This window comes from Gigantopelta aegis, chromosome 9, assembly GCF_016097555.1.
Source record: "Gigantopelta aegis isolate Gae_Host chromosome 9, Gae_host_genome, whole genome shotgun sequence".
Lineage (NCBI taxonomy): Eukaryota > Metazoa > Mollusca > Gastropoda > Neomphalida > Peltospiridae > Gigantopelta > Gigantopelta aegis.
In genome coordinates, this window is record NC_054707.1 from 61,131,224 (window position 1) to 61,150,373 (window position 19,150).

The 19,150-nt window shown below is 37.0% G+C and overlaps 1 protein-coding gene across 1 annotated transcript; it reads left to right on the plus strand.

Moving 5' to 3' along the window:
• Window positions 1-574: 574 nt before the first annotated feature.
• Window positions 575-19,150, plus strand: LOC121381834 (demethylmenaquinone methyltransferase-like). Its single transcript, XM_041511195.1, has 6 exons — window positions 575-595; window positions 8,425-8,575; window positions 9,220-9,348; window positions 10,956-11,091; window positions 16,734-16,826; window positions 18,945-19,150. The coding sequence occupies exons 2-6, from the start codon at window positions 8,432-8,434 to the stop codon at window positions 19,127-19,129; spliced, it is 687 nt and encodes a 228-aa protein (XP_041367129.1). The 5' UTR covers window positions 575-595; window positions 8,425-8,431; the 3' UTR covers window positions 19,130-19,150.

Genomic DNA, 19,150 nt, shown 5'->3' on the forward strand with positions numbered 1-19,150 from the left:
ACTTTGTAATACCGATATTAGAGGAATACCATTATTTATTTAGTTGTAAAAATGATAATATTGAAAATATTAGAAGAAAATATATAAAACAATATTATAGAATTAATCCTAGTGTTTTTAAAATGAAAGGTATGCTGTAATGCACCATTATTAAAAAACCTAGCTATATTTATTAAAAGATTATCTTGTCTTGTGAACTGACGTTTCTCCGCATATTTTAGCTATTTTGTTTGCATATCTTGTGTTCTGTTAATTATAGATACTTCAATGTTGACGCCTGTTCTTGTCATGTATGTTAATTATGTATTTGAAAATGTCCTCTTGTTACACATTGTAATATGTCTGAGTGTTGTTTAATAAATCTTGAAATATTGAAAATCTTGAAATACTATACCCGAACCGGAACCCGAGCTGATTATGAATTAATCAATGTGCAGCCATGATGCAAACAAAGCAAATGTGTGACTGTATGACAGCCGTGTGCTGCAACAGCTTTCTCTGAATAGGCACGTAACACCCTACAACTAGGACTGGCTATAACTCAGGTTATCACTCAACGATAACATCTTGGAGCAGTCATCGAACTCTGGAGTAGGCAAGTACAAATAGTGGGTTTTTTTGTTAGTTTATTCTCTCAGTTGGTTATTACTGTATTATAACCAGGGCTAGATTTAGACCTTGGGGGGCACCCCCACCCCGACCCCAACTTTCCGCCCAGAAGAAGACGTGGTTGGCTTGGAATCAGTTGCTAGCAACTCACCGAGATCCCCCACCCCACCACGATCCACCCCAAATAGATCTAACCAGCCGAACACCCACTACCACTACCACTCACCCCGCACCCCCAAAAAATCAACATAAAACCGCCACGTTAACCAAACCAGAAGTTAAAGCACCAGAATTGCACGGGTCTCCCCTGGGTTGTCATGCCACGACCAGAAGCGGTCAGGCCCTTTTTAAGGGCCCTGTGGGCAACCTAGGGAGACACCACAGCATCATCGAGGTCTAATTAACGAGCTACTCTCGATTCACTAATGTCAAAACCTATACTAGCTCTGGAACTTTCTTTTTGACCGACCGTTCAAAATTGCGCCCAATTTCCTCAACCAAATTTGCGCACTTTTTCTCTTTGGCATAATACTTTGCGCCATTACAAATTCCATAACACCATCACCCCACCCCCGCCTGCTACCGACCTTGGTCGGGCTGCTGGGGCTCCCTTGCACCTGCCAGTGCAGGCGGTCCCTCCTCTGCCCCCCCCCCCCAGCCCACCTTTCTTGTCCTGGACGGAGGAACCGGCCGAGGCCGGCTCTTGCACCCAGGACAGGCGTGCGCTACAACAGCTTGTTCTGAATGTGCACGTAAAGCCCTATGACCTGACCTGACCTAAAGCACCAGCAAATGCCGAGGAACTCACCGCCACCCACACCCAAACCACCAGCACAAATACCAACCGCCGTTAAAAGGACATTCCTGAGTTTGCTGCATTGTAAATTGTTTCCGACTAATAAAATAGTTCTACGATTAAACTTGCATATTAAATATATTTTGTTGTTTAAAATATCAGTGTCTATATATTCAATGTGTTTCTGGTCGTCTTAATATTTGTAAGAAGCCCAAACTGAATTTTGTCTTCAAATAATTTCGTACGTACGAAAAAACTATATTTTAGGAAATAAGATGAAATTTAACCTAGTACAAATATTAGAACGATCAGAAACATGTTCAGCTGTTTGTCTATGATTTTGAAAATGTTCGTAAATCACTGGTTAAGCTAAAGTTTGAACAACCGAAGCCATATCTTCAGGAATGTTGTCAGCCCACATACCTTCCCGTCCAAAAAAATAGACATACATTCACCAAGCAGCCGCATGTTACCATTTGTGTTTTGCTCGTTCCAACGTACACACCACTGAGGCGGTTAGCCGAAATAAAAAGGAAACTTGGGTTGAGATGAATTGTGGTCATACCGGTCCAGAAGGCCATAAAAGCGTGACGAAACGCCACCTTGCCCATGAAATGTCATCAGAAGGCATATGTATGTATACATGTGTAGCTCTGGAGGAAAGGTTTGGAGGAAAGGTTCGGAGGAAAGGTTTGGAGGAAAGGTTCGGAGGAAAGGTTTGGAAAGGGGTGGGCGACTCAGAGCTAGCTCTGGTAGTCGCCAAATTTGCCAAATGCGAATTTTAGAAATATCTGGCGAATTTTATTTTAATTTGGCGAAGTAATTTCATGTAATAATTGATATTCTGTTATTCAAAAATAACTTTTTGCGATTTTTGAAGTTTATTAGATAATTTGGCGACTTTTTCTGTACACCCAGAGCTACCCCTGCGACTTTGCGCACAGTCCGGAGTAGCGCGAACACTCACCCATGTTAGTGCCCATACCCCTAGCGAGCCCCTAAGAGTACAATAGTTAGTATGTTTTGTTTAACGACACCACTAGAGCACATTGATTTATCAATCATCGGCTATTGGATATCAAAGATTTGGTAATTTTGACATATAGTCTTAGAGAGGAAACACGTTATATTTTCCCGTTAGTAGCAAGGGATCTTTTATATGCACCATTCCACAGACATGATAGCACATACCACGGCCGTTGATATATCAGTTGTGGTGCACTGGCTAGAACGAGAAATAGCATAATGGGCTACCGACGGGAATCGATCCCAAACCGACCGCGCATCAAGCGAGCGCTTTACCACTGGGCTACATCTCGCCGGGAGGGTATAATGTGCCGGTTAAACTTACATATTAAATATATTTTCATGTTTAGAATATCAGTGTCTGTATATTCAATGTATTTTAGTCGTCTTAATATTTGTAAGAAGCCCAAACTGGATTTTGTCTTCAAATAATTTCGTACGTACGAAAAAATAATAGTTTAGGAAATAAAATGAAATTTAACCTAGTACAAATACTAGAACGATCCGAAACATGTTTAATATACAGCCACTAATATTTTATGCAGAAAAAATATATTTGATATATAAAGACGGACGCAGTGTGTAAAGGTTCTTTATTTGAAAGAAGGGTGTTGTTTTAAACCCTATAAAAATAATAACAAGAATATTAAAATACATAAATAACAACATCATACACAAAAGCATAAAAACTACACAACTCTCTGCAGTATATTTAAAGAAAATATACCATTTATCTAAATATACATACCAAGAAATTTAATTAATGCTACTCATTAATGCTATAAATACACTATATATTATCTAATATTTATTAATAAAGGTTTAATAAATAATCTAAAGTCCACATCTCTTTTCATAAAGTTCAGCACAATTTAAGGTTAAGCTATACAATATAAATATTTACAATATGATATAATTAAAACTAAGCTTCTGTTTACAAGTACATGAACTGCACGTGCATTAAGAATACTGCACGGGTTTAAACAAGAATGTACCCTGAGCAATAATCAATAGTCTACCTTTCGCTGTGGGCGATAGGGCGACAGAACATAGGTCGTCAATAGGAAATGTAGATATCAGCAGCTATAAAACAAATAAAACACTTATAAATCACCGTCCATATCTGATATACTAAAATATAGAAAACACAGTACTCTTCTATTTGTTAAGTACAAGCTAAGCTAGTATAAGAATCTATATCAAATAAACGCAATAACGCCATTACACGCCTTATTATAAACTAATTATTACATTTATTCCCCTATATAAAATTTTAATCCAAATATAACTACTTCATAGATTAAACACTAGTATTAATGTATATGTATAATTCTAAAATATGTAATCTAAATAAATTATATTTAATTGCTTTAGTGTATACAATTTTAATTGCTTATTAATTACATTTAATTTTATGCAAGTTAATAAAAAGAGTGCAAATTAGAAAAGATAAAGAAAACTAACCTCAAAGATTTCAAGATGGCGTCTATTTCAGAGAATGAAAAGCATGTCCTTTCTGGTCAGGTGAATTTCAAAAGGTCATTAGTCACCTGTTGGCTTAAACATATCAGTCAGTAGGTGAGTACTGGTCAGTGTCAAAGGTCAGTATTCTCAACATGAAACAAGTCACACTAACTGCCCTAAAGTATTGACCCTTAATTAAAACCCAGTGTATGTGTGTATTTTGTACAGTGCAGTGCAATCGCTTAAAATCATAAAACATTCACCTGGTTACAATTTTTGGTATCAATTATTTGCATAATTTTTTATTATTTCTTATAACATAACAGTTATAAGAAACTCAGGTTTATTTTCTAAATAGGGGGTTTTGACTGGAAGGGGTTTTGGCTGGAGGGGGTTTAGACTGGAGGGGGTTTTGACTGAGGGGGTTTTGACTAAGGGGTTTTGACCGGAGGGGTTTTGACCGGTTACCAGACAGAGAGATATATGTTATTGTTATTACTGTTAATACCATTAGGACGTATTATTTTATTAATGTTTTCTTCTTAACTTTCCCCAAGTTTTTAAGTAATTGTCTAAATCATTTAAATATAACAAAAAGAGGACAGACGACCGACTTGAAAAGAATGTATTTCTAATCCTTGTTATGTAATGCCAGAACTAAAATGAAAATACTAAAACAGCGATACCCCAATGGGCATTTGTGACACGGGTTAAGAACACAAGCTATTTCATTGATACTCGTTACGTAACGGTTCCTCGGTTATCAAGCGTGACTCCAATTAAACAATGGAATGACTGGCTTTGGCATAGATGAATTGTGGTCATACCGGTCCAGGCCATAAACGCCTGACGAAACGCCACCTTGATCAATTCGGTGAGAAAAACATTCGGACTGCGATAATACGTACCATTCAAAACAACAGATCGTTAGGAGTTCGTGTACTGTTTATCACGGTAAGGTCTATCGTTTATATAAATTTGAATGGTAGCTCGAGTCTAAAATTATGGAAAATAATCTGCATAATATACGAGTTTGATTATGCTTGCTTGCCTCTTGGGTCAGGTCAAATAGTAACATTAATAAGACAGTCACTAGTATGCTATAGAAAATAAGACATCAATGTTGTGTTATAAATTACTAGTTTATTTAAATGAAGGCAAAAGTTTATTTGGACGAAGTTCATAAATGTATAAAGCTAAATTTTAGCCCGTGACACGCGAAAAAAGCTCGCACACGGTGAATTTTGTTCGTACATTTATGAAAAAAGTTAAGTTTATGTTTACGTTTAACGACACCACAAGAGCACATTAATTATTTAATCAGCTGCTATTGGATGTAAACATTTGTTAATTCTGACACGTAGTCACCAGAGGAAGCCCGCAAAACAAATTCATTAGCAGCAAAGGATCTTTTGTACAAGTGACAGATACCCCTTCTTGTATTTGTGGCCATCCAGTTGAAGATGCAGAACATTTTCTATGTTTTTGCCCAATATATGTTGCAGCTCGCAATACCCATTTTCTGAACTATTATAATCTCAAGTGTCATACTTTGCTATTTGGAGATTCAAATTTAAGTGTTCAAGAAAATATCTCAATATTTAAATCTGTTCAGAAATTTTCTTATTAATAGTAAGCGTTTCGAGATCATTTAACCATTTAACCATTCTAATTGTTTGCTATTTATTCTTTGTTCTTCTACACACTCCTCTCGTCTATTCCCCCAACTATCCGTGTTATCTTTATTGTAATATTGTTCTAGCCATCTTGATGTATAACATGTATATTTGTTAAATGTAGGGAGAGGCCTTAATATAGGCACTTGCCTGTTGGCCAATCCCAAATTTGATTTGCTAATAAATATTGTTTAAACCAAAGGATCTTTTAAATACAATTTCCCACAGACAGAAAAACACATACAATGACCTCAGATGTGGTGCAATGGTTGGAACGAGAAAAAAACTCCAATAACTTGAATGGAATCACCGAGGTAGTTCGATCCTGCGACGCAAGCCCCTAAGGCGAGCACTCGACCGACTAAGCTAAATCTTGCATAAATTTTATATGAAAACTGCCAAATACATTGGTGCCTACTAATTCTTGTCATTTTGTTCGCTGTAAATTGCTGTTTAAATCAATAAGTTTAATAACGTGCCACAACGTCGACACCTTACAAAGGAGCATTTTAAATTTTTTATTTACATATATCTATATTTGTTTACCATATTTAATGAAAAATTACATACCTACAGATCCCTAATTAATGTTCCTCAGTACAAACAATAATACCGCAGCAACTTGGGGGAATGAAGTCTTAAGGCTCATCATAATAGACTGGATGCGGCGCGTGCGTGCGGTCCTGGTTAAAACTACATTAGTTTCAATGAGAGCGTCCACACTGGATGCATGCGCATGTAGCCCAGTGGTAAAACGCTCGCTTGATGCGCGATCGGTCTAGGATCGATCCCCATCGGTGGGCCTGTTGGGCTATTTCTCGCTCTAGCCAGTGCACCACGACTGGTATATCAAAGACCGTGGTATGTGCTATCCTGTCTGTGGGATGGAGCTTATAAAAGATCCCTTGCTACTAATGGTAAAATGTAGCGGTTTTCATCTCTACGACTGTCAAAATGACAATATGTTTGACATCCAATAGCCGATGATTAATAAATCAATATGCTCTAGCGGTGTTGTAAAACAAAACAAACTTCTTCAAAGCGCACGCAGCCAGCCGTAATGAAATAGTCGTACGGTATGTTGTGTATATGGCGCATACAGTCAATATGAGCCTTCAACTTTAAGTGCGCCTCTTTGTCGTGTAGGGTAATCATCGAACCAATATTCGATTACTGAAACATTGATATTAAGTACATGTTACTGAACGAATTTTAACAACGTTTACGCAATCGTTTCGTATATACGGCATGAAAGGCGTGACGAAATCATTTGGTAAAGCGTGCGTGACGAAATAAGTTCGCTTTAACTGATTCCCAGTCTGGAGCTCCACGCGGTAAGATGTGTTTGTTTCGCTTGTGCACACTGCACGTGCTTTCGTGTGCTCGACTTGGGGGTCCTTCATTTCGTTGTTTTTGTCAGCGAAATGAAGTTTTCTACTGGGATGTATGCGGCCATTGGAACTGACAATTTGCACCACCAGGTTGGATTCGTTTTCAGCGAGATTCCCCGCCTCCACGTTTTTCTCCGTCTGACTATGTTTTTTCGTGACTCGTATGACGGATATTCTGCAGAACGCCACGGTTGTTCGCGTTTAGTCTCTACATGTCCGAGCCTGTCCTAGCAGCACTGGAAGATTGACCAGAGAAGAAATAGGAAGCGGGGTCGGCCCCTACTACTCTTTTTCTAGACTTTACATTGTTTTATAGTGATACCATCTCGTATCCTCCGGAGTCGGGCCCGTCCGCACCACTATACCAACCCATGACGACTGGACTATACCCTAGTCTGATACTCTACTCGTTCAGACGGATCCGGCTTCTCAAAATCTGTATTTCAGCACAGCACTACACCTTCAACGTCTATCGACTGTCAATCTAGGGGTTTTCTTGACGGGATGCAACCCATCTCGTCCCTTTAAGCTGTGCACCCAAACGGCCTTAACGAGGCCACTCGCGTGGACATATCGATCGGACTTTAAACGTTTAGATCTGCGTTCAAAATTTTATGTCGAAATTACTTCTTTTTTGTAATATTATTAAATAGTCCGATCCTCTCTTCTTTCTCTTATTTGATTTTGGACTGTCCTTCTAAAATGCTCCAAATTATATAAATATTCGGCCGAGCAGTCAATTCTTTTTTATTTTTGGCTTGTAACCTTTTTCTTTTTTTTCTTTAATTTATTAACTTTTTTACTAATTGCTATTTTCAAAATTCTGCCCATTTTCACCCCTCCATCCCGAGTCAGGCCACCGATCTTATCGGAGGTCGGACTCGGGATGGGCGTGTTCGAAACCCTAGTGGTATATGGGCACGTTAAACTAGTTATCATCATTATCATCATCGCTTTAACTCTTTGCCCTGAATGTGCATGTTTAACCACTTTGACTTGACGAAAGGCCATCTTAACCATCTCACCCACCCCACCCCAAACCCTCTTCCAAAACATTTGGCAAGGACAACTGTTTATATTTTATTGGTAGATTAAGAAAGAAAGAAAGAAATGTTTTATTTAACGACGCACTCAACACATTATTTTACGGTTATATTGCGTTAGACATATGGTTAAGGACCACACAGATTTTGAGAGGAAACCCGCTGTCGCCACTACATGGGCTACTCTTCCAATAAGCAGCAAGGGATCTTTTATTTGCGCTTCCCACAGACAGGATTTATTGGTAGATTAAGTCCAGGTGTTATGATAAACCATCTACCTGTTATAATTACGAAACTAGTTTCATAAGCCAATCTTTATTTTTCAAACATCGAGAAACAAACTTGATATTGTTGTGTAATAAATATTGTTTGTTAAATTTGTATGTATTGTGACAATGGACTTACTGTTACATTTTCAGCCGCACCATGGATAATAATGTATGTGCCAATCCATCAAGCCAACGTGAGATAAATGAAAGCTTGCAGGCTATTGCGCGTTATCAAGTCAAAGGAATGGGCCGTAAAAAATGCATTGAACGTTACGATAAGACGGGAGCTGAATATGAAGCGGTAAGGTTTTTTCTTTGATGCTGATAGACATAAGTGTACGAGACAAAACCTCAAATTCGGGCAAAAATTATACAGATATTCTGATAAAATGTGCTGAACTAAGACCTACTTAACATGTATTTCCATCATTCTACCCTCAAAATTAGTTGTAATGATATCCATGTGAATTAGTTTGCAACTCTATATAGCTGTTTGGTAGCAATGCTAATATGAATATTGTTATCCAGATTCGGGCATTTTCGTTTAATTCGGACAAAACCCAGCCTGCAACGCCCCCTCTCTCTCCCCCCCCCCCCCCCCCCCCCCCCGGTCTACAAAAATGGGAGCCCGTACGCCTATGGTGATAAATGTGTAAACTGTCGAAATTCAGTTTGTAAGTTTAATCCGTATAATCAAACATGTACTGTCCTGTCTGTGGGATAGTGCATATAAAAGATCCCTTGCTACTAATAGACTCATGTAGCGGGTTTCCTCTCTATGACTGTGTCAAAATGAACATATGTTTGACATCCAATAGCCGTTTGAAAAATAAACCAATGTGCTCTAGTGGTGTCGTTAATTATACCAAACAAACCTTTTGTCATAAAGTGTCGAAATAATCATACGTTTTGAGGCGTCATGAAACAATTATTTTTTCTTGGTAGCACGCGAGTGTCATCAACTACCAAGGACCGTACGAGCTGGCTCGCACTATGGAAGAGTTGTTTCCTGAGAACCGAGACCAGACGAAGATTCTCGATGCAGCGTCCGGTACTGGCCTTGCTGGAGTGGAGGTAAGAAAACCATTGACCAGTGGTAGGTACTGGGTTCGCAGCCTTGAACGAGAAGATTGACCCCTTATACACTTCAGTCGCAACAGTCGACTCCCCATCCCCTACTAAAATTCCTACACACGAGAGAAAAAAACAAAACAGCCCGACTAATTGACAAAGTGTTTTCTCAATCTAATTAAAATTAGCTCCACTATTACATGTGGATCTAACAGCAGCCCGTTAGAGCTCATGTCCAGTTGACCTTTCATTCGACCAATCAAAACCGTACTTGCAAAATCATGCCAGTGATATAAAAAGAATTTGAAAACATTCGGGATTATGCCGAGGGTATATATTATATTTTATATTAGATAGTTTTCCATTAGAACCACACCAAGAAAAGTTATTATATTAAAATTCACCTGTTAAATTTTTTCGAGTAAAATTCAAAATTGCCCCTATAATTTTTGGCCCGGAGCAGACTTCTGGCTATCCAGAGCTCGGCCCCGGGACAGACACGCTTGAAGCTCTAGTGGCAAACAAGCATGTAAATACTATACCCGAACCCGAACCCGAACCCGAGGGTATACGAAATGATTCGGGTGAATTACGAAGTATGCCGGAAACTAATTGCAATATAAAATTCGTTTCAAGACGAAAAAAAACCCCACAGTGAAGGTATAGCCATAAAATCTGTTTATACTAGTATATAATCCAGAGTTTATTACTGCACTTTTCCCCCTGTTTTTTCAATGTTGAAATAGACCAACAAGTTTGCCTATTACATAGTCTCGCCCGATATTTTTAGAATGTGCATGCTCCCGAATAACGCTATAAAAGGTGAAGTGTAATTGGTCGATATTTAAATTGTTATTTATAGATGAAATGTCACCTGGACATGGGAGTCCACGCAATGCTGTTAGATCTACTGGTAGACCAAGTAGAGCTAATTTTAATCAGTTTTCTGTAGTGATACTGGGCATTGTATTTGATTATTATTAACCCGGAAGACTGACCCTCTCAACAACAATTTGTAAATATGTACATAGTTTATTTGTAAATATGTACATAGTTTATTTGTAAATATATTCATAGTTTATTTGTAAATATATACATAGTTTATTTGTAAATATATTCATAGTTTATTTGTAAATATCTACATAGTTTATTTGTAAACATCTACATATATAGTTCACGCAAAAGTGACTATTTAGTTGTAAAAAGAATTGTTTTATTTAACGACGGACTCAACACATGTTATTTACGGTTACATGGCGTCAGACATATGGTTAAGGACCACACAAATATTGAGAGGGGAAACCCGCTGTCGCCACTTCATGGGCTACTCTTTTCGATTAGCAGCAAGTGATCTTTTATATGCACCATCCCACAGACAGCTTAGTACATACCACGGCCTTTAATATACCAGTCGTGGTGCACTGGCGAGCGCTGTACCACTGGGCTACGTTTAGTTGTAGAGAGTAAAAGGTAATGACACTGGCTCTATTTGTATAATAATTAGGTATATACTCATTTCTCTCGGTAGCTAAAGACGTACACTAATAATATAGTGGAATTCATTACCGTAAGACCTCGCCTTTAATACTGCTTTCTTCTTTGTTTTTCAGTTGTTTAAAGCAGGATTTACACACCTTGATGCTGTTGATGCGTCGGAGGGAATGTTGGCTCTAGCGAAAACGAAAAACATCTATCAGCGACTGATCTGTGAATACCTGGGTGAAAATAAATTAGAAATCAAGGATCGTAAGTGCCAAGTTATATTTCCCCCACAATTATGCAATAGAGATGGGGGGGGGGGGGGGGGGGCGTAGCTCAGTGATAATTTAATTTTCATTCATTTCAACTTATTTTCGTGCATATATCCAATTATAAATTATAAGCACTGTCCTGGGCACACACCTCAGCTATCTGGGCTGTCTGTCCAGGACAGTATGTTAGTTGGTTAGTGGTTAGTGAGAGAGAAGAGGGTGTAGTGGCCTTACACTTACCCACTGAGCCCTTAAGAACTCGGTCTGGGTTGGAGCCGGTGTAATAGCCCACAATTTACCCGCCGCCAAACTATACCCGGGGTGTAAACTGGACTAGCCCAGAATATATACCGGGGTATAAAACAGGGTAGACCAGAATATACACCGGGGTATAAAACAGGCTAGCCCAGAATATACCTCTAGTCTGTATTTCAATGTCCAGAGGTGTGTTTTTCCATTTTCATTTATATATTTTGAGCTAGATAATATCGAAACATCTTCTAAAATATCTAATCTGTGATAGTTTTATGAAAGCAATAGTTGCTTTTCTTTTAAACCGTCTATTATTATTATTTATTTATTTATTTATTTATTTATTTTGTATAAAGGTTAGTAATAAAAAATGAGGGTTAGGGTTAGAAGAATAAAACAGGCTAGCCCACTTTAACCCTGGGTATAGTTTGGCAGGGAGGGTATATTTTAGGCTGTTACACCGGTACCGGGCTGCGGACTTTGTACTTACCAGCCTGTAATCCGATGGCGTAACCACTGCTACTAATGGAAACATCTTGCGGCTTTCCTCTCTAAGACCGTCAAAATTACCAAATGTTTGATATCCAATAGCCGATAGTTAATAAACAGAGGCGATTTCATGATTTTTTTTTTTTTCGAATACGATTTTTATGTCAAGGAGCCCCACAACAAAACGAATCGAACGCCGTTAAATTTTAACTTGCACTCAATGACACTACATTGTGTCATCATTATTAAGCTTCGTATTCAATTCGTTTTAGATATTTTATCGTAATTGCACTTGGTATCCTTTTTTTATAGGTACAGTTGTTTAAATTACATTTTTAAAAACATTTTCAAACACGATGAGACGCATTGGTAATCATCAAACCGGCCTCGGTGGGGTCGTGGTTATGCCATCGGTCTACAGGCTAGTAGGTACTGGGTTCGGATCCCAGTCGAGACATGGGATTTTTAATCAGATCCAAACCCCGCAAGGCTCAGTGGGTAGGTGTAAACCACTTGCACCGACCAGTGATCCATAACTGGTTCAATAAAGGCCATGGTTTGTGCTATCCTGCCTGTGGGAAGTGCAAATAAAAGATGCCTTGCTGCTAATCGGAAAGAGTAGCCCATGTAGTGGCGACAGGGGGTTTCCTCTCAAAATATGTGTGGTCCGTAACCATGTCTGACGCCATATAACCGTAAATAAAATGTGTTGAGTGCGTCGTTAAATAAAACATTTCTTTCTTTTTTCTTCGAATTGGACGCCAAGGTTAATAAATAAAGAATAACAAGTCAATGGCGTAAGTTATCGGCTTTATCCGTTGAATGTAAACATAGGGAATTCCCCATTTGTCCTGCTTGTAGCAGTTTATTATTTTAATTAATCGGTCAGTACAAACCTACAATATTATGTCTGATGCGCAGTTTGGGTTTAAGCCCGGTTTTAGCACACTTGTCGCTAGTTTTGCTCTACAGTCTTATAACTATTACGCTTGGCAGTAAAAAAAAAGACTATTGTGCTTTCATTGACTTTAGTAAAGCATTTGATACTGTTGAGCATAAGGCATTGTGGCTGAACATTTATAAATTAGGTTTAAATAATAAGCTTGTAAATGTTGTAAAATCAATGTATGGTCTGGCAAAATCATGTGTGAAATATCAGGGGAATATATCTGAATCCTTCTGGTACAAATCCGGTCTAATTCAGGGAGAAGCTCTTTCGCCATTCTTGTTTTCTTTATTTGTTAACGATCTAGAAATAGAACCACCGACCGACTAAATATGCTTCATCTCTCTCTACTGATGTATGCCGATGCTACAGTATTGTTCTCCGAAAGTGCACCTGAATTGCAGAGTATGTTAGACACTTTGTATATATACATGTATACACAAATAAGTGGAATTTAAAAGAAAATATTAATAAAAGTAAAATCGTAGTATTCAGAAAAGATGGAAATGTGAAACCGGAAGAAAGGTGGGCATACCACGAACCGATTTAGAAATTGACAGTTTTAAAGGGACATTCCCGAGTTTTCTTCATTGATTGTAAACGGTGACCAATCTCGTCAGATAAGGTTTTTTTTATAGGTTGCACATAACCATATTGTTTTACGAACTTCCAAATGTTTGTTTTTTTGTTTGGTCTGTTTTTATTTTTGTGTTGTTTTTTAAATTATATTTAAACATTACATAATTAAATTTGCAAGACTTGAAAGAACTTATTTTTAAGTGCATTATATGATGAATTAACACAAATTTAAAAATGTACGTACATATATAAAACAAAATTCACTTTCTTTTATTTGTTTTATCAGTCACTGAGTGATTACAATTTATTTAGCAGGTGAATTTTTTATCATGACCAGTAAATGTTTTATCCACTGGTCAGTATGGGAAGTAATTTAAATTCTAGAACCCCTAATGTACATACAGAAGTAGGGCTAATGAATATTCAATCATGGATAATTAATTCTTAAATTCACCAATCCCATGGTTAGTGGATTTCTTTTTTAAATTCTAGAAGACCTGGGTTTTACTTTCAGATAAATAGATATTACTGAATTACAATCAGTAATTCAGTGATATGTATTATCTGTTTTTGCTTAGTCTAATACTTATACTTCTTTTTCAAATTATTGTTCTGACATTATGCAAATATTTAATAATAATAAACATTATTATAAATAATAAACATTATTATTAAAATCTATCTTAAAATATCTCCTTCTATAAGTGTACATGGCACCCTCATGTATTCCATAATGCATCTAAAAACAACTGGAAATTAAAAAAAAACATTACTGGGGAGCATGCCCCCGAACTCCCCTAGCATTTTCGCACCCTTTGGGGGCTCAGTTAACGTCAAACTATTTTGCCAACCCTCTGAACAAAAATCCTGGGGAAACACTATTATTAACTGTATTTTGAAAGTATCATACCACCCTATATAACGAGTGCATAAGAAAACCACGTTCTGTGAACTGGGTTAGTCAAATACGAGACCTGCTTCTCACTAACGGTTTCGGTTACATATGGTATAATCAAAATGTAGTAAATTGCAATACATTTATATCACTATTCAAACAGAATGACAGAATTTATGTTTGCTGTATTCAGCAATTCTCCAAAATGTCTGTTATACAAATTCGTTGTTAATAATTATTGCTTACAACCTTACCTTCAGAAACCTATTGCCCTGAATACAAACATATTTTGAGTAAATATAGATTATTTTCCCATAATCTCTTTATAGAAACCTGCAGATACCACAATATTGACAGCAATAATATAATTTGTAGTCTGTGCAATATGAATGTAGAAGAAGACGAATATCATTTTGTTCTAGTGTGTCCTTTCTACGGTACCATAAGAGATAAATATGTTAAACCTTTTTATTATAATCAACCATCAACATTTAAATTAACGCAACTGCTGTCCAGCGACAATTCAAAAGCGCTAATTAATTTGTGTAAGTATTTGAACACTGCTACCACGCATAGAACAGACAACATTGATACATGACATATGCTATTATACTGTATATTATTGCTATGCATGTATTACCCATTTGCTATTGACTTCTGTCGATTGTAACCCGTTGCTACTTGCCATTCCCCGCAATGTGCACATTATATTATTTTATCTATAAATATGTATGTATGCCTACAAAATGTATATTTGTTTGGCAAAATAAAATGTGTATTCAAGTGTTAAGCACATCACACTTTTTACACTGAAATTTCCCTTTTTTCTGAATTAGTGGAAATAAACTATATTTCTGTTGTTAGACAATAAGCCATTATACTTAAATATATATTTAGCCCAAACAGTTTATCAATTTGGTAAATGTGCTTTAATTAAGTCGTGACGTACAACATGAAATCAGACACTGGATTTAACTGAGGCGTCATTTGTCAGTATAAGTAGCTGTAGATTTTCAATACAAAATGAAATGTGTGACTGTCACATCGTTAAATGGTGCTTGAGGGCCCATACACAAAAATCTATAAATCGTCAGTAACGTGTCTGAGCACATTTGGCATTGCATTTTGACAGCGGCACAACGTCGGCTCATGGTCCCGACGAGATGGTGGATCTCTGGAATAGTGATAGATCCATCAGCTAGTTAAACATGTTTCAGGTTGTGGACGTTGTGAATATGCGCATGATTCTCTCGTACTCTACGACACAACAAATTCCATACTGCACAACAGGGAACAAGTCGGGCGACCTTGGAAGCCATTTTAGTGCCTCAATATTGTTCCTCGGAAGAAGTCCAGTCGTTAGTCTCGCTGAATGCTCGCGTGCATTGTCCTGTTGAAACAATGCCTGGATGCTGCTGCACGAACGGAATGACAACTGGTGTGATGATTTAGTCAATTGTAATGCTGAGTATTCAGGTTCCCATGAATGATGGAAATGAGGTTGTTTTGTCCGATGTCATGAATTCCTGCTCACACCACGACGCTACCATCACTACATCGGTCACGTTCAGTGTATGAGGCTACACTCTACCACTGTCAATGTGCTCAGACACGTTAATGACAATTTTCAGATTTTCGTGTATGGACCCCCAATCACCATATACTGACAAATAATACCTCAATTTATTCTACTGTCTAATTTTATTTTTAAAATCACGAGTTCTCTTTTATTAAAGCACATTTACCAAACTGCTAAACAATTTTTTTTTTTAATTTGCTAAGTATAAATATATTAGATCCGTTTTGACTCGGAGTACACACCATCTAATTCTCATTTGATATTTACGTCAGTGGATTAATTACCATTGCCTCGGATCTATTGTAAAATCCCACCGTTATTTACGGACCATCGTAGGTTACGTTGTGGCGTGGGACGGGCTGGCGATCGCAGAAAGTCGGTATTGTAGGTATTTACTATTATTGTCGTCGTACTAACATTACTACTGTGACCTTAGTAGTTTTAAGATAATACTGTAGAACGAGGATCTGCTATATACAGGATAATAAAATATAATTCTTTACAATACTTCGGCAGGAGGGGTGGTGGTTCTTTACATTGTCATAAATACATACAACTTACTATACTCTACACTTTTGATAACTAAACATTGAAATTGTAATGCTCTGTCACTGGGTGCATAGTGGGTTCCTCGAGAATTTTGGGTAAAAGGAATGTAAGTAGAAACATTTATGTTGCTTTCAATGGAGAAATGTATAATATCAGAATTAACAAATGTTTTACAGCCAATAGCCACTGCTTTTTGGTATCTTTTGACGAAATTTTGTCTTGTAATAATGGAACTAATATCTTATTTTATATCTTCTAGGTATCTATGACGCTGTGACGTAATATCTTATTTTATATCTTCTAGATATCTATGACGCTGTGACATAATATCTTATTTTTATCTTCTAGGTATCTATGACGCTGTAACAATGTGTGGAGGTATAGGAGAAAACCACGTCCCTTATTCTGCATTCGAGGAACTCCTGTCTGTAATAAAACCAGGTGTGTACATAGTCTGACGTTTGGGAAATGACAGTCGCCTAGCCGTTCGAGTCAACCTTATTCGCTACGAGCGTTTAAGAAATGAATGAAATTTTTTTTTTTACAAAATCGCCTCTGAGTGACCATTTATTTTTAAGAAATATAATACATATATATATATGTGTGTATGTGTATGTGTATATGTATGTGTATATATGTGATATATATATAAATCTGTGAAACTAGTCATTACGCGTAATGCCTAAACAAATCGGTCAATACGCGAAATGATTGAAAATTCCAGGCATTTCACGAAATGACTGAAAATCATGGCCAGCAATTACGCAAAATGACTAAAGTGATTCAAGTCTTATTGTTGACACTTGTATACAGGCTTTTGGTCTTAAATATTGATAAAACCACATTTTAAGAACAAACAAGGATAAGTATATTGATTACACGATTTAAAATACTACTTATAATATTAATTATTATTCAACTTTTGCTATAGTTTTAGATTAAAGAATCTTATAGAAAATATGCTTAATACCACTTGAATATTACTAACAAATGGTCCTGGTAATTAATGTTTCTCTGGTTTATTCTTAAACAAACACCACAGAATCTGCTATATTATTGATTTCTTGTTACCTAGGAGCTTCTTTTCATCCCTGATTAGTTGTAATGGTTCGCTGGTTTATTCTCAAACCTAGCCTTGCTTTTTGTTTATATAAGCAAATGGATTAAGACAGGGCTACTTTCAGTGACTTCTTCTACTCCTTTAATACAAATCTGTGATTACAGTACCATATGACTTTCATCTCTATAAAACTGTTTCTGGGGTTTACGTTAGGTGATGGCTCTTTTGACTTAAGTTTAGTGACAGCCCCAATCACATAGTTTTACGCGGCCTCATGATATGGTTAATATGGAAATGATATCATTAATCAATCTCCAATTCCTAACATTTACATTATGGTGGAGGTGGTGGATTTAGGGAAATTAATTAAAAATGGGGCGGACCTTCCCTTCTACTCTCCTCCGACATAAATACCAGATTAACTAGACATAGGTTATTGTCAATATTCTACCTTTTACGTAATCATTTGTAGAAACCTTTTTTAACCCTTTGTTTAAACCCTTTTAACTTCTTTGTAAATAAAGTTTATTTAACCATCAATTACGTATTTTTAGCTAATCATTTGTATAAACGTTTTTAACTTTTAAAACGTTTTTCTTTAAAACACTCCCCCACCCCTCTCGTTACAAGTACAGTTTCTGGCTCTAGTCAGAAATCGTGCTCGAAACGAGCGTGGTTGAACATTAAATTGATATAAGCACGTTAATTCCCGACATCTGACCTGACAGTCATTTGTGGGCATACATACATACATACATGGGGTTTACTCATAAGTTCTTCTGTTGCAACCAGTACATGATGGCAGAGTCCTATGAAGATAAATTTAAAACTGGGCCTTACAAAAAGTAGGAAGTTTGTAGAAAAGTGTTAATTCCAAAAGATGCATAATTCACAATGCTAGAAGATCCTAAAACAGCAGCAGCTGATAGTATCCATGTCTGCCTTTTGTTCCACTATCTGCTATCAAAGTGACCTTTCTATACCAATATGTTACTTTAATGATTTGACACTGACTACTCTGACTACTCGGGTAACATTCAACTTCATCTTCATGTACAACTTCTGAAATGATTTGATTTGAGTTTCAATAAAGTGGTGTGGGATTATAGATAGCAATTTAGTCATTTTGCGTAATGGCTGGCAACGATTTTCAGTCATTTTGTGAAATGCCTGGAATTTTCAGTCATTTCGCGTATTGCCTGGTGGTCACAGGCACTTAGCGAAATGACTGATTTGACTGACCAGTTTCTAATATACTATGCAAAAATAAAACATATTTAAAGTCTTGTCAAATATGATTTACATATACATATGAATGAATGAATAAATGAATGTTTAGCAACACCCCAGCAGGAAAAGTACATCGGCTATTGGGCGTCAAACTATGGTAAATCGAAAAATTAAATAGAATATACATTCGATAACAAATGGTGCATATATGGGCGGTGGACAATAGTCCCATTAGTGTAGTATTTTGATCTACTAGTATCTATTTGCAGGTGGCGTGTTTGTGAACGTAACACGAGCGGAACACTCTGAAAAGGTTGACGAATACCGAGACAAGGCGCTGCCTCTCTTTGAGAAACTCGCAGAGGAAGGAAAATGGAAACTGGAAATGAAGAGAAAATTTCCCGACTTTATAGCTGGAGTAGAAGGAGTTCTTTCCGTGTACAGAGTTCTGTAAATAAACCAATGCAGAACGATA